Source organism: Magnolia sinica, chromosome 3, assembly GCF_029962835.1.
Source record: "Magnolia sinica isolate HGM2019 chromosome 3, MsV1, whole genome shotgun sequence".
Classification (NCBI taxonomy): Eukaryota; Viridiplantae; Streptophyta; class Magnoliopsida; order Magnoliales; family Magnoliaceae; genus Magnolia; species Magnolia sinica.
The window spans coordinates 125,864,068-125,876,567 of record NC_080575.1 but is presented as its reverse complement, the minus strand read 5'-3'; the positions used below and the strand labels follow the sequence as shown (position 1 = coordinate 125,876,567).

Sequence of the window (12,500 nt, the reverse complement as noted above, 5' to 3'; positions counted from 1 at the left end):
AACAGGATTGTCCGTCTCTAGTTGGGTCCTAGTGGACTGTTTCGTTGTAAGTGGCCCACCTGAGTTTTGGCTCTGCCTGAATTTTATAATCCTCTTGTGTCGTGGTCTTTCAAAACAGATGGACGGAGTGGATTTGTCTCCTACATCTCTGTGGACCCCACATCCCTGGGCACAGGTAGATCTCTGTGCCCGGGGTCACACGCAATCTGCTTCCATTGGTAACATCCACTCCATCCATAAGGTGAATTACTGAATACAGATCTTTGGGCATTAATCATCCATATCCACAAATCATATGGGCCACACTAGAGCGAGCAAATGGGATGGTATTCGGACCATGGATTTGTGACTGGGGCCAACGTGATGTGGATATTTAATCCAGGCCGTTCATGAGGCCTCAATCACAGGGATGAAGGGAAGATGAAAAAACAGCCTCATCCAGAACTGAAGCAAGCTACACTGCGTGTTTTCAGGCTCATCTTTGTTTGTATCCGTTTACTACTTTTTATTAACGGTGAAAGTTATAGTCAAAACCTGATGGACAGACTGTATGTTATAGGTCCCACACAGCATGATTGTACGCGATGGGTAGAAAAGGTGCTGCAGACGATTGTGGTCCGTCGTACGAACTGCGAGTCGAGTCAAGGAGAAGCGGCTGAAAAAGCTACCAGATTAACTCGCCACGCGTCTCATTTTGATTGCCTCTTACCTCCCCCGGGCAGGTAGAAAAGCCCGTGAAAACGATAAATACGAACGGCGACTCCACGCTCTCGCAGACACTATTACGCCTTCATCTGCTTTCCAGCCCTTCTCTCTCTCCTCTTCCAAAACCTTCCGTCTCCGTCTCGACGGCAACAATGACGCTTCCTTTTCTCCCCGGCCTTCAGATTTTGACGCCCCTGTCGTACATTGCAATGGCGAGAAGAGTTCTCCGATAAGATCGCGAGATTGCTGAATTTCTCGACGAGGTTTGGATTTCTACCGTCGGCGTTTGGAGATTTTTCTTGATTTCGAGTCGCCGTTATTTTTCCGAGAAATTGACAGAAGAGACGGTTCTCGTGGTAATATCGCAGATAAGCGTAAGGGAATGGGGAAGAAGGCAAGCTGGTTTACGACAGTGAAGAACGTCTTTAAATCTTCTTCCAAGGAATCGGAGAAGAAGGTACGTGAACGCCTATCGAACTGCATATGCTTTTTCTGCAAGACGAAAATGCCCCTGGATTTTTTCTTTTTCCTGCTGATGGAATTGGGAAAGTTAGTTGTAAGGTAGAAGACGAGAGAATCTAAACAAAACTTCGGGGACGCTTGAATATACTCGGGCTGCGATGACGCTCGATACGCAGGCACTAAAAAATTGCCCATCACGCATACATTAGCTCCAATCAAACCGACGAAAGTTTAGGATAAGCCGCCGCTAAGTCACGGTCCCAAAATCAGATTATTTGAATGATCCACATCTGATTTGTGGACAATTGTTTGTACGAATGGGATCTCTGGATTATTTTCTTTCTTTTTCTAACCGTCCAATAAATATCAACAGATCGGATAGTCAGCTAATCAAATGAGACTAGTTTTTGGATCACCACCCATCTAAACTGGGACCCACAATTGGTCCAGTTTAATTTCAATTATTTGCATTTCACATGCCCAATTTCAAGTGATTTTTAACTGCATGCGTATCACCCATCGCACCCTGCCAGAGTATAAAAAGTTTTTTTTTTTTTTTGTATAAGGTTGGGGTGTCAATGGGCCAGGCTCGGGCCTAAAAAGCATTATTATTAATAGGGCCGCCGACATACCCAGGCCCGGCCCATTAACAGGCCAAGTAGGCTCGATTGCCCGCCAAAGCCTCTCCCAGGAACTTCCTAAAACCGGATGCTAGGAGGCCCCCACCATGATGTTTGTGAGAAATCCACCCCATCCATCCGTTTTTTCGGATTATGTTAGTACCTGGGCCCAAAAATGATTCAAATCCAAAACTCAAGTGGGCCGCACGATAGAGGATTGAACGTATACCGTTGAAACATTCATTTTGGATTATACTAATTTTTTGTGTTTTCAGTTCATCACAGTAGGAATGAACTTATGAACGGTATGGATGGAATATAAACATCAAGGTGGACCCAAGGGAGGTCTCAACGATAAGCATTTACCTACCCACGTCTTACTATCGTGTCGCACACTTGAGTTTTGGATTTTCGTCGTTAGCATGATTTGGGAAAAAGGATGGAAGTGATAGATTTCTCACAAACATGGTAGGCCCCACCTAGCTACCCATCCTGGAAGTTCCTGCAAAAGGCTTTCGCAGGGAATCTGCGTCCGTCAAACGGTGACTAACGTGTCCACCGGTTTTTTCTGATTGTATCCCTTTCTTTCTTCTGACTTTCCTTTTATCCTTTTCTTCTTCGGAGGTCTGTCTTCATGTGAAGGGTATTCTTGTAATTTACCACACACCTAGGGCCACCAACGGTGACTTCGGCACATTGTGGGGATTCATCCACCGTATATGGCATGCACGCGTGTCAATCTGGATCAACCATATGGTGGGTCCCATCGTTAAGCATAGCTGTAAAAGTAAGACTGAATGCATCGGATCTTGACCGTGTGAAAATTTCCTGCCAAGCTCAAAGTTTTGACGGTTAGGAATGTTTGATCAGCATGATTTCCGGGTTGCGCAAGGCCCACAATATCGACCAGAATTTAGACGGTCCAGATGGCATGCGACGTATGGATCCTGAAAGGGACGAAGGACCGATTGCTTAGTGAGTGGGAGAGAAGTCCACTCCGTGCATTTTTCGTAATCACTTGAAATAGCCACCTGAGCCTTTTTATAATCACGTAACGACTAACAGCTCCACACGTGCCAACCTGTCATATACGTTGGACAAATGACTCGTGCATCAAGGTGGGCCCTACCATGCAGATGATCTTTCAACAGATCAGGCCAATCCAGTCCACCCATCGCGTGGGCGAACACTAAGAAAGCAAGGAATGGTTTTAAAAGATATCAACCGTCCACATCCAACGCATAGGTTGGGCCCGATGAATCATTCGCTCTATGAATGGGTTGGCCCCCGCTTTCCACGTTGGCACGTGTGATCAGGGTTATTTCCGTAAATTTCAGAACGATGGGGACTAACATGCAATGCATCTGCAGAAAGAGAACGTAGAGAAATGGCAACCAGAGATGCCGGAGGTAGTAACGTTGGAGCACTTTCCGAGCGAAACCTCGCTGGACGCGACGAACGATGAGAGCGCGCCGGTGTCCCCGACAACCGACGATCGAAATCATGCGATCGCCGTCGCGGTGGCCACGGCCGCAGCGGCGGAAGCGGCGGTCGCTGCTGCTCAGGCAGCCGCGAAGGTCGTCCGGCTAGCCGGCTATCGACGCCAGTCCGAGGAAGAAAGAGCTGCCACTTTCATTCAGTCATTTTACAGAGGATACTTGGTAGGCTACTTCACATGCGCGCGGGATCACGGAAGTTTGTGCGCACGTTATTCTCTCACCATTTAACGATGGTTGGCGGGAATCCCTATTTATATCTGAATTCAGATTTTCAAAAGGTCATTTTGGAATGATTTGTTGAAGTTCCCGCCTGCAGTTGTTGGGTGGTGGAAGATATGCGTGCGCTGATCGTACACACTCTTTAGGCTGGAATGGACGCTGTCTCATTGGGCCCAACAGATGGTTAGAATCTTCCAATCTTCAGTGGGCCCAACAGATGAAAGGTTCAGATTAAACTACCCACACTACCGACCCCAATCAGGGACCTGTCGGGGCTATAAATTACAAAAGGTTATCTGACAGACGGTGAGATATTAGATCCGGACCGTCATCTACCGCGTCTCTTCCGCCTGAAACTGACGGTCCGGATCTAGTATCTCACCGTGTGTCAGATAACGGTCCGGATGCACCTTCGCACCTGCCACGTGTGAGACATTAGCCAACCATCGGTTTGTTTTTTGAGAACGCGTCTCTCATTTGCGTGCATTGGGGTGCACGGTTCATATTGTAGGCCCGACGAGCACTGCGCGCTTTGAGGGGGCTGGTCCGGCTACAGGCTCTCGTTCGGGGCCACAACGTACGGAAACAGGCGCAAATGACCATGCGGTGCATGCAAGCTCTCGTACGCGTGCAAGGCAGAGTAAGAGCGCGACGTCTCCAGCTCACCCAGGAAAAGCAGCTCAACAAGAAAGTCCATGGAGAGGGAGGAGACCGCAAAGGAGAAGAAATGCATGGGAGGAAGGACCCTGAAATGGAGGGATGGGATGGGACGCAACATAGGTCGGAGACGATCAGGACCCACTCTCAACGGAAGCAGGACGCCGCGATCAGACGGGAGAGAGCTCTCGCTTACGCTTTTACGTACCAGGTAACTTGTTTAGGAGAGAAATGTTAAGACGGCACCATGCTCGTGCGACCGTCGGTTAATCGGCTGGGCCACGTTCGTACTTCGGACATGGGCTGTTGAAATTATTCCTTTGACTGACGCGTGGCCCACCTGATGAGCAGACCAGCTCGATTTCCTATCGAGGGAACTCCTGCCAATGGATGGACTCGAGTCCTCTGCGACACCTGTTGAGCGGGAAATAAAACGAGTTCTGTGGGCCCACCTTTATGTGTGATTGAAATCCACTCCATCCATTAGTTGTGAGACCGAGAATCAGTCCGCTTCAAACCTTAGTTGGGCCACATCAAAGGGAACAGTGGAATCGGGTTCCATCCATTGAAACCTTCCCTCACGCCATCGTGTTGTTTATATGCCCATCCCAATTTTGGATCGTTCTGGATTTTAATACGTACGGATAAAATGAGGTGGCAAAGCTGATGATCGGAATGGATTTTATAAAAACATTACTGTGGACCCTACAGAGGTCGTGTGGTGCACGAACCTCGTAGGATTCCGGTCCGCAATAAATGACCCTGATCAACCAGGTCAGTGCCACGTTTGGTGCGGTGCATCTATATGCAAGCGAAAAGGCCCATTCATCATTGGGTCCCACCACATTTGGCCCACTACCTAAAGCAGCACTTATTCGGTGGTCCTAGCTGTCAGTCCCCATTAAATGACGGAAGTCGCCGGACGAGCCTTTCAGGTCCGCTTCACGAACAGCCATGAGTTCTATTCACGTGGGGCTGTATGAGGTGGAGATGCGCCGCTCCGCTCTCCTTCGTAAAACGCCATTAATACATCTTCATTGTCCATTTCCCAGTTTTTTCTGTTGAGAGAGAAGCTTTTTCATGCTGTGGCAGAGGTTGATTGTTGATATACATGCACATGGCATACGTATCACTCAAATGAGTTGTCCAAATCATGGCCCCAATTTGTACAGGTCATCAACCAAAACGGGATTGATGAAGCAGAGCTCGTAGAACCGGAACATGGTGGACCAACATCCTTGAGGGATGTTATTTGATACTCTGGCTGCGTATGACTCTTGATACGCAGGCACTTAGAAACGGTACACGTGGCTCATATTAACTAGAATTCAGAAGACTGAATTGTGGAACCCACCAAGTTGCATTCAAAAAATTAGATTGGCTGAACAAGCCTAACCTCTGATTCCTGGACGCTTGTTTTTGAAACCGTACCTTTAAACTGTTTTCATTTTTAACGGTCTAGAAAATACCCTCCAATTCGATAGTTAGATAATTAAATAAAATTAATTTAAGGATTTTTTAAAATCTATGTTGCGGTGACTTTTTAAGAAAGGTTTTCAATAAACTCTTCCATTAAACTAATTATTTATCAATTGAAATTTTTAAAGGGATGTTGGGGTTACGTTGCCGTCCAAGCAAAGGAGTCGGTATGGCATCCAATCATCACCTTGGGCCTTGTAAAGATCAGAGGTGGATATCTCTCTCCCCATTGTTTTCTTTGGTATGGCCAACCTGAATCACATGTTGGCCTATTTCATATAATGGTGACCTTGAGCCTTGTACAAATCAAGGGCATGTATCTCTCTCCCCACTGTTTTCCTTGGTGTTACCCACTTGAATCACATATGGTTGGAGTGAATCTCATACATACATCATGGTCATGGTGGCCCTGTAAAAATAAAATAAAATCAAGGGAAGCTTCCCTGTCTTGGGTTAAAAGAACAAATATTAATGAAATGAAATTTTTGGGACACCTACCCTTGATTTTTGACTGGCCCACCATGACATTTATGTGAGATGCACTCTAATCATTAAATGTATAATCCCACACTGGGCCCTGGAGTTAAATAATTTCAGTTGACTCATAATTTGGGTGGGCCATAGGAAAGGAAATAGTTATGAGAGAGACATCCACCTTTGATTTTTGTAGGTCCCCCTACAATGATGATATGAAATGCTTTTCAACCATTAGATGACATGCCAAAATTAATACTAGGGCCCAAATATTGAGCCCACCTATGATTCAAGTGGTCCACAAGGACTAACAATTTGGAGGAGGGTTGTCCTGTTCACCATTTCCAATGGTGTGGCTTACCTGAATGTTAGATGGAGCTGATTTTAGGACTGGGTAAAAATGGGGTGATGTATAGGTGGATTTCACAAAAGTATCATGGTAGGGGCCATAAGGCCCCACTTCGCTGACACCACTAACCTAGTGCCTAGGGGTGTACATCCAGTCGAACCGAGTCGGGCTGGCCTTAGCTCGACTCGGCTCGGCCACTAGCTAACCTTAGCTCGAACTCGGCTTGGCTCAGTTCGGTCAGCAACTCAAGCCAGTTCGAGCCAAGATCAAGCTGATTTCACCATCGTAGCATTTCCACAACCACTTGGACTACACCTTCAAAATCCCACTTAATGTAAAACAAAAGCCATGGTTTTTGCAGGTATTTTATCAAACACCTTCTAAGTAACATAAAAACTAAGAAAAAAAAAAGTACTTGTTTCATGTACATATCTTTTTTGCCACCAACCACACTTAGTTGAGTCATTTCATCAAACACTTGGTGAGCAACATCAATAGCAAAGTAATCGAGTCACGAACTCATTTAATCCGAGTTCGATTCGAGCTGGATTCAATTCAAGTCAACTCGGCTCAAACTCATTTTCAAGCTCAAAAAATCGGCTTGACTCGGCTTGAACTCAGCTTCGAACCAAGTTGAATAGTGCTTTTCCGAGTCGAGTCGAGCTAGCTCAGTTCGTGTACACCATTACTGGTACGGATGTAAATTCTTTAATATATAGGTAGTTTTTTTTTCTGAAAAAATTCCCTTCCATTTATGATTTTGATACATGATCGTGATTTTCTTGCATTTCATCCCATGATTTCAGCGTTGAAACAAAGTCCATCTACAGTGAGCCATGAAGTTGTACCGCTTTTGATGTACGTTTTCCTTAATCCTCTTCAATACCTTCCGTACGGAGCGGGTAAAACAGCTAAGCCTTGTGGTGCCCACCGTCTTGGGGTAACATCTACTCCGTCCATATGGATGGAATATACACACCTTGGGGGCTAACACACAAACCTATGGTTGGCGTTCCCTTTCCATTGTTTTCTATCCTATGGCCCGCCTATGTTGTCGATGTGCCTGAACTTATGGCCTCATGACCTAACATCAAGGGCTACACCTGATGGATGGAGCGGATCACAGACAACTAGGACACCGTGGGCCCCAAGAATATTGGGTGTTGTATACGGAGCAAAACAGGTGTTGTGGAGTCTTCCCGTCCAAATACAGTTGAGCCATCCACCCATAACACAATTGACGGAGAGAAATGGTTCAAAACACATCCATCAGAATATCCTAGCCATCTGATCAGTCTCCTTCAAATTAGCCGTACACGTAAGAAGTGTTAACGGTCCACATTCGGTGCGGGAGGGTGAAGAAAAACGGCGGAGACGATTGTTTAATGATTATGAGTTCCGAAACGTATACCATCCATGATATCTATAACTAGACGGACGGTTCCGATTGATGCAACCCCCTGCCAAATGTACTGTTGATGGATGGCCCTACCATACACGTCTGGCCTAATGAGGTCAAAGCAGGTGCAGTCGAGATTAACGAAAATTTGAGGCAGGGGGGCCAATTTTTGGCAATTCCCTCTCACGTGTGACACATTGGCACACGTGCTTGAGATACAAGCCGCTCACAAGACAGCCACACTGTGAGATGCCTCTCTAAAAAAAAAAAAAGAAAAAGAAAAAAAGAGGCTCGTACGATCATCAGCTGGACCACATAGGAAAGATGGACCGGTAGTACAAGTTCCACATAGATATGTGGCTCGTCGGCTGATCAGATCAGTCTAATATTTTACAAAAGGCATCTTCCTGGTGAGGTCCACCTAATGAGCGGTTTAGATCATTTACAAACGTATCGCTGTCAGTGAGGAGATGCTAGCGTCTTGATTTTTCATGTGCAGCAGCAGCAGCAGCAGCAATTGTGGCAATCGGAATCGGATAAGCAGCAGTGGGGCTGGAATTGGCTCGAGAGATGGATGTCCTCCCAACCGTGGCACTCGCGACACGTGGCACCACCAGAGAGCTCCTACATAACCCTCACCAACATTGATGACGATTCCGAAAAGACGGTCGAGATGGACATGTCCAGACCCTCGGGCCGTTACACGCCCGATCGGATCCCGAATCCGAACGGGCACGGGTACGCAGTATTGGACCCGAACGCACCCGACAACAATACACCCGACGATGGGAAAGTTTCTCCAGTGGTCCCCAGTTACATGGCTGCTACTAAGTCGGCTAAAGCCAAGGTCCGGAGCCACATGCCAACTAAGCAGAGGGGCCCACCTGCGCACCAATGGAACTCGTTGACGCGACGTTCATCGGTCGGCTACGATTCGTCGAGCTCGGCTGGTGGGACTCTAGGCTTCCTGGCGCCGAGGAGTCCAAGCCCAAAGACGAAGGGGGTGCGCGCACCGACGCGGCGGTTCACCGGCTACAGCCCTGATTCGAGCGGTGGAGAAGATCGGACCCCACCATGGGGTGGGCAAAGAAGGAGGAATGAATTTGAGTGACGTACTAGCCCGCATTCATCCATCTATATGTTTTTTTTTTCATTTGAGGAACGATCACATACAGCCATTGCACGGTTACGTTACTATGCTACACCATCTTTCCCTCCAAAGTGTCATACTTATACAAAATCCTAGCCGGAAAAAGGTGGCCCACCTCATGAAGATCCTATGGCATGAAAATCAGGCTGATCCAGTCTTGGAGGATCCACATCTTTAGGTCAACTGTTTTTTCAACCGTTATTTCTGATGGTGTGGTATGTGGCCTGTCCAATGAGTTTGTAGGTCTGATTTTCTTACCAGGCGTTTATAGTGATGAGGCCCACCTTTTGAACAGATCAGATGAGTTGAGAATGTGAACTGATTGGGGGAAATCGGTGTAGCATGTTGAGCTTAGCACCGTAAGGGTTGTACGTGATCATTCCTCTTTCTTTTCTTTTCTTTTTTGTGTGTTTTCCGTAAATATATATTTATTCGAGAGGCGTGCACTCCATACACGGGACTCTATTTATTGTGTTTACTTATCTGTAACTTGTAATATCGGGAGGAACAGGGCCATTTGCTGCTATAAGCCCCTCCTTCTACATGACTGCACCTGCAAGAATAAAATGATTTGATCGTGAGGCCACTCAAATATAGCATTTGGCTATATTAACTTCTCTTTTGAGGTTTGTCGGTGTGACCTACTGAGACAATCTTAACCATCCGGTCTATCATCCACCAATGGATGGTAGATTGGAAAATAACAATGGATGAGTAGGATTGTCTAATTTGCTCAATTTGTACAGTTGTCCAACACGTGTGGGGACCATATTAATGAATGGTCTGGATCGCAGGACCATTCTGTCACATGTCCAATTTGACTTTTAAAAAAGTGCATGAATGTGGGGGGCTATACTAAAAATACGCAGAAATTACATTGTTCAGGCGATCCCAACTGTCCAATCAGTGACCATAAAATGGATGGTTGAAAAGCAAATTCTGAAAGCAAAATCAGACGTTAGGACTAAGTATTGGATCGGCAGCTTTTGCTCAGGTCCAGGTTAACCTAACCAATAGGTTAAGAGCCTAGGAACTGATGAAATGTGTAAAGTCAAGTAATTAAACCATTGGAGGTTGTTTGGCACAAACGATTTTGAGGGATTTGAAGGCATTTCAAGTTTGGTCAGCAGCTGGGCTCGGTTCGGTCAGCAGCCTGGGCCGAGTTTGAGCCAAGATCAAGCCGAGTTCACCATTGAGACATTTTCACACACATCTGAACTATAACTTCAAAATCTCACTGTTTTACAAACAGAGGCAATGGTTTTACAGGTGTTTTATCTAACACCTTCTAAGTAACATAAAAACCAAAAAAAAAAAAAAAAAAAGGTATTTGTTTAATTGCAAAACCACTAGTTCAAGGCTCAATCACATACACAAACATATATTGTTGGTCGCTAATTTTTTGTCAATCAATCATGAGAATTCCAATTTTGAATCTTGCAATTGGTGAAACAAGATATGTGAAGTCAATCCCAAGTACCTAGGAGAAGGCTATGATGACGATATATATATATATATATATATATATATATATATATATATATATATATATATATATATATATATATATATCCCAAATCCTTACCCTAATTATTTGAGACAGAGAAGTGAGAACGTCGCCCAACCCTAAATCTTAAAACTATCTCTCTCTCTCTCTCTCTCTTAATATTTCTCTCCCTCTCTCTCAATCTCTCTCTTGACTTCTGGTATCGATAGTTCACCACTCATCTTTAAAGTGACAGTGACTCATCCACCTCACAGGTGTCATATATCTACAGCAATCCAGGCCATCCAAATCGTGGGTCCCTTTGTAGATGGAGCAGAGTCCAAAAATCACGTAAATTGGAAGGTCAGAACCATTAAAGTTTGACGATTGAAACATTTTAACCATTCATTTGATATCCGCTGACTAGATAGCCTGAATAGTTTGACATGTTTCAAGTTATGCACTGTCCACAATGAGACGTATAACTTGAATGACCTAGATTCACCAAAATACAAAAAAGAATTATAATGTCCTCACTAGTTAGATTTTTTGTGGAATCTATAGTTCAACTATCTAAACCGTTTATCGAGAGTCTTGTAATGAGACGCGGATTACCTACCAAAGCTATTCCCATGAACTTGTTGTAAGGTCCGAAACTGGCCCGAACTTGCCCAATTGCTGACCAGGCTGAGTTCGGGCTAGACATGTTGGCCCGGTGACCGGGCCGGGCCAGGTTCGGGTTGGGTTTGGCTGGTGACCGGGCTAGGCCGGGTTGAGCCCGGTTCGACTCGGTTCAGCCCAATGTACACCCCTATACATACCTTGCTTACCACCGGCCAAACCTTCCTTGCCGCTAGCCAAACCTTCCTTACCATAGCCACATTTCATTGAGTCATTTTATCAAACAGTTGGTGAGCAACATCAATGGCTGAATTATTTGAGCTTTTCGTGTAGATTATTGATAAGGTAAAATGATCAATGGCTGGATCATTTTATCACACAGTTGGTGAGCAACATTAAGACAATCCACTAGCCAAACCGAGTCACTAACCTGGTTCAATCCGAGCTGGATTCGAGCTGAGTCGAGTTGAGCTGGGGCCTGCTCGAACTCATTTTCGAGCCCAAAAAATCAGCCCGACTCGGCTCGAACTCAGCTTCGAACCGAGTCAAATCGAGCTTTTTCGAGTCGAGTCGAGCGAGCTAACCGAGATAGCTCGGTTCGTGTATACCCCTAATTGTAACAACTTCCTTATAGCTCATTTTAAATACCATAAACATCCCATGACCTCGAGACAATGGAGTTCACATGAACCGTCAACGTTGTACCATCTCATTGCCAAATAATTAGTTGTGACATATATAAGACGTCTTAATCAACATTGTTGTTGAATAATTGGTTGACATATATAACACTTCTTAACAAATAAATACAAGTTGGTGAGATGGCGTACTTTTTTATATCATCAATTTGAAAATCTTAAATCAAGTGGGACCTTTCATGAGAAAGAGACCAAGTGAGGTGGCATGTGAGAAACACGTGGATAGAACAAGGAAGAGAGAGCAGGGACATTGAAGGTTGGAATCTAAAGAGAGAATAGTTCGTGGGAGCTTTCTATGGCCTTCTTTGTGAAATTCTAAGTGGTTTAAAGGATTTTGTGCTAACCTGTTAGAAAGTTTATTAACCATGTGATTAGCTGAAAAGCCACAGATTTCAAAAATGGTTCAAAACATGTGGTTTCCAAGAAATTGTCAATTTTAAGCATCCAATGGCTTCATTTACTAAGTGTGGCCCACTTAAGTTTTAGATCTACTTTGTTTTTGGGCTCATCTTCTAACATGAGCTGCAATACTGATAAATGGAGTGTGTGTGTCACATGGACATCATGTTCGGCCACACAAAGCTTCTGCAAACTCTTGTGGTTTATTGAAAATTCACCTCCCAAGAGAGCAACAGCGAAAGAGTTTTTGGGAAGAAGAGAGAAATGTGGGGAGAGTTTTTGA

General features: G+C 45.1%; 1 protein-coding gene across 4 annotated transcripts; it reads left to right on the top strand.

Moving 5' to 3' along the window:
- The first annotated feature begins 816 nt into the window (after positions 1-816).
- On the top strand, positions 817-9,243 carry LOC131241190 (protein IQ-DOMAIN 21-like). 4 transcript variants are annotated; one of them, XM_058239905.1, is made up of 5 exons: positions 817-968; positions 1,074-1,162; positions 3,158-3,448; positions 4,017-4,373; positions 8,363-9,243. In XM_058239905.1, exons 2-5 carry the CDS (start codon positions 1,088-1,090, stop codon positions 8,972-8,974), a joined length of 1,335 nt encoding a protein of 444 aa, XP_058095888.1. In that variant the 5' UTR covers positions 817-968; positions 1,074-1,087; the 3' UTR covers positions 8,975-9,243. The 4 variants fall into 4 exon arrangements, with proteins under 4 accessions (XP_058095888.1, XP_058095890.1, XP_058095889.1 ...); XM_058239907.1 differs by having other exon boundaries at positions 817-1,162; positions 8,369-9,243; XM_058239906.1 differs by having other exon boundaries at positions 817-1,162; positions 8,366-9,243.
- Positions 9,244-12,500: the final 3,257 nt, after the last annotated feature.

What these genes read in the sequence shown, in the direction of transcription:
- LOC131241190 (XM_058239905.1), top strand. Translation starts at nt 1,088, where the DNA reads ATGGGGAAGAAGGCAAGCTGGTTTACGACAGTGAAGAACGTCTTTAAA. An exon ending in CATTTTACAGAGGATACTTG is followed by an intron (nt 3,449 to 4,016) that starts GTAGGCTACTTC and finishes TTCATATTGTAG; the next exon opens with GCCCGACGAGCACTGCGCGC. An exon ending in CTTACGCTTTTACGTACCAG is followed by an intron (nt 4,374 to 8,362) that starts GTAACTTGTTTA and finishes TTTCATGTGCAG; the next exon opens with CAGCAGCAGCAGCAGCAATT.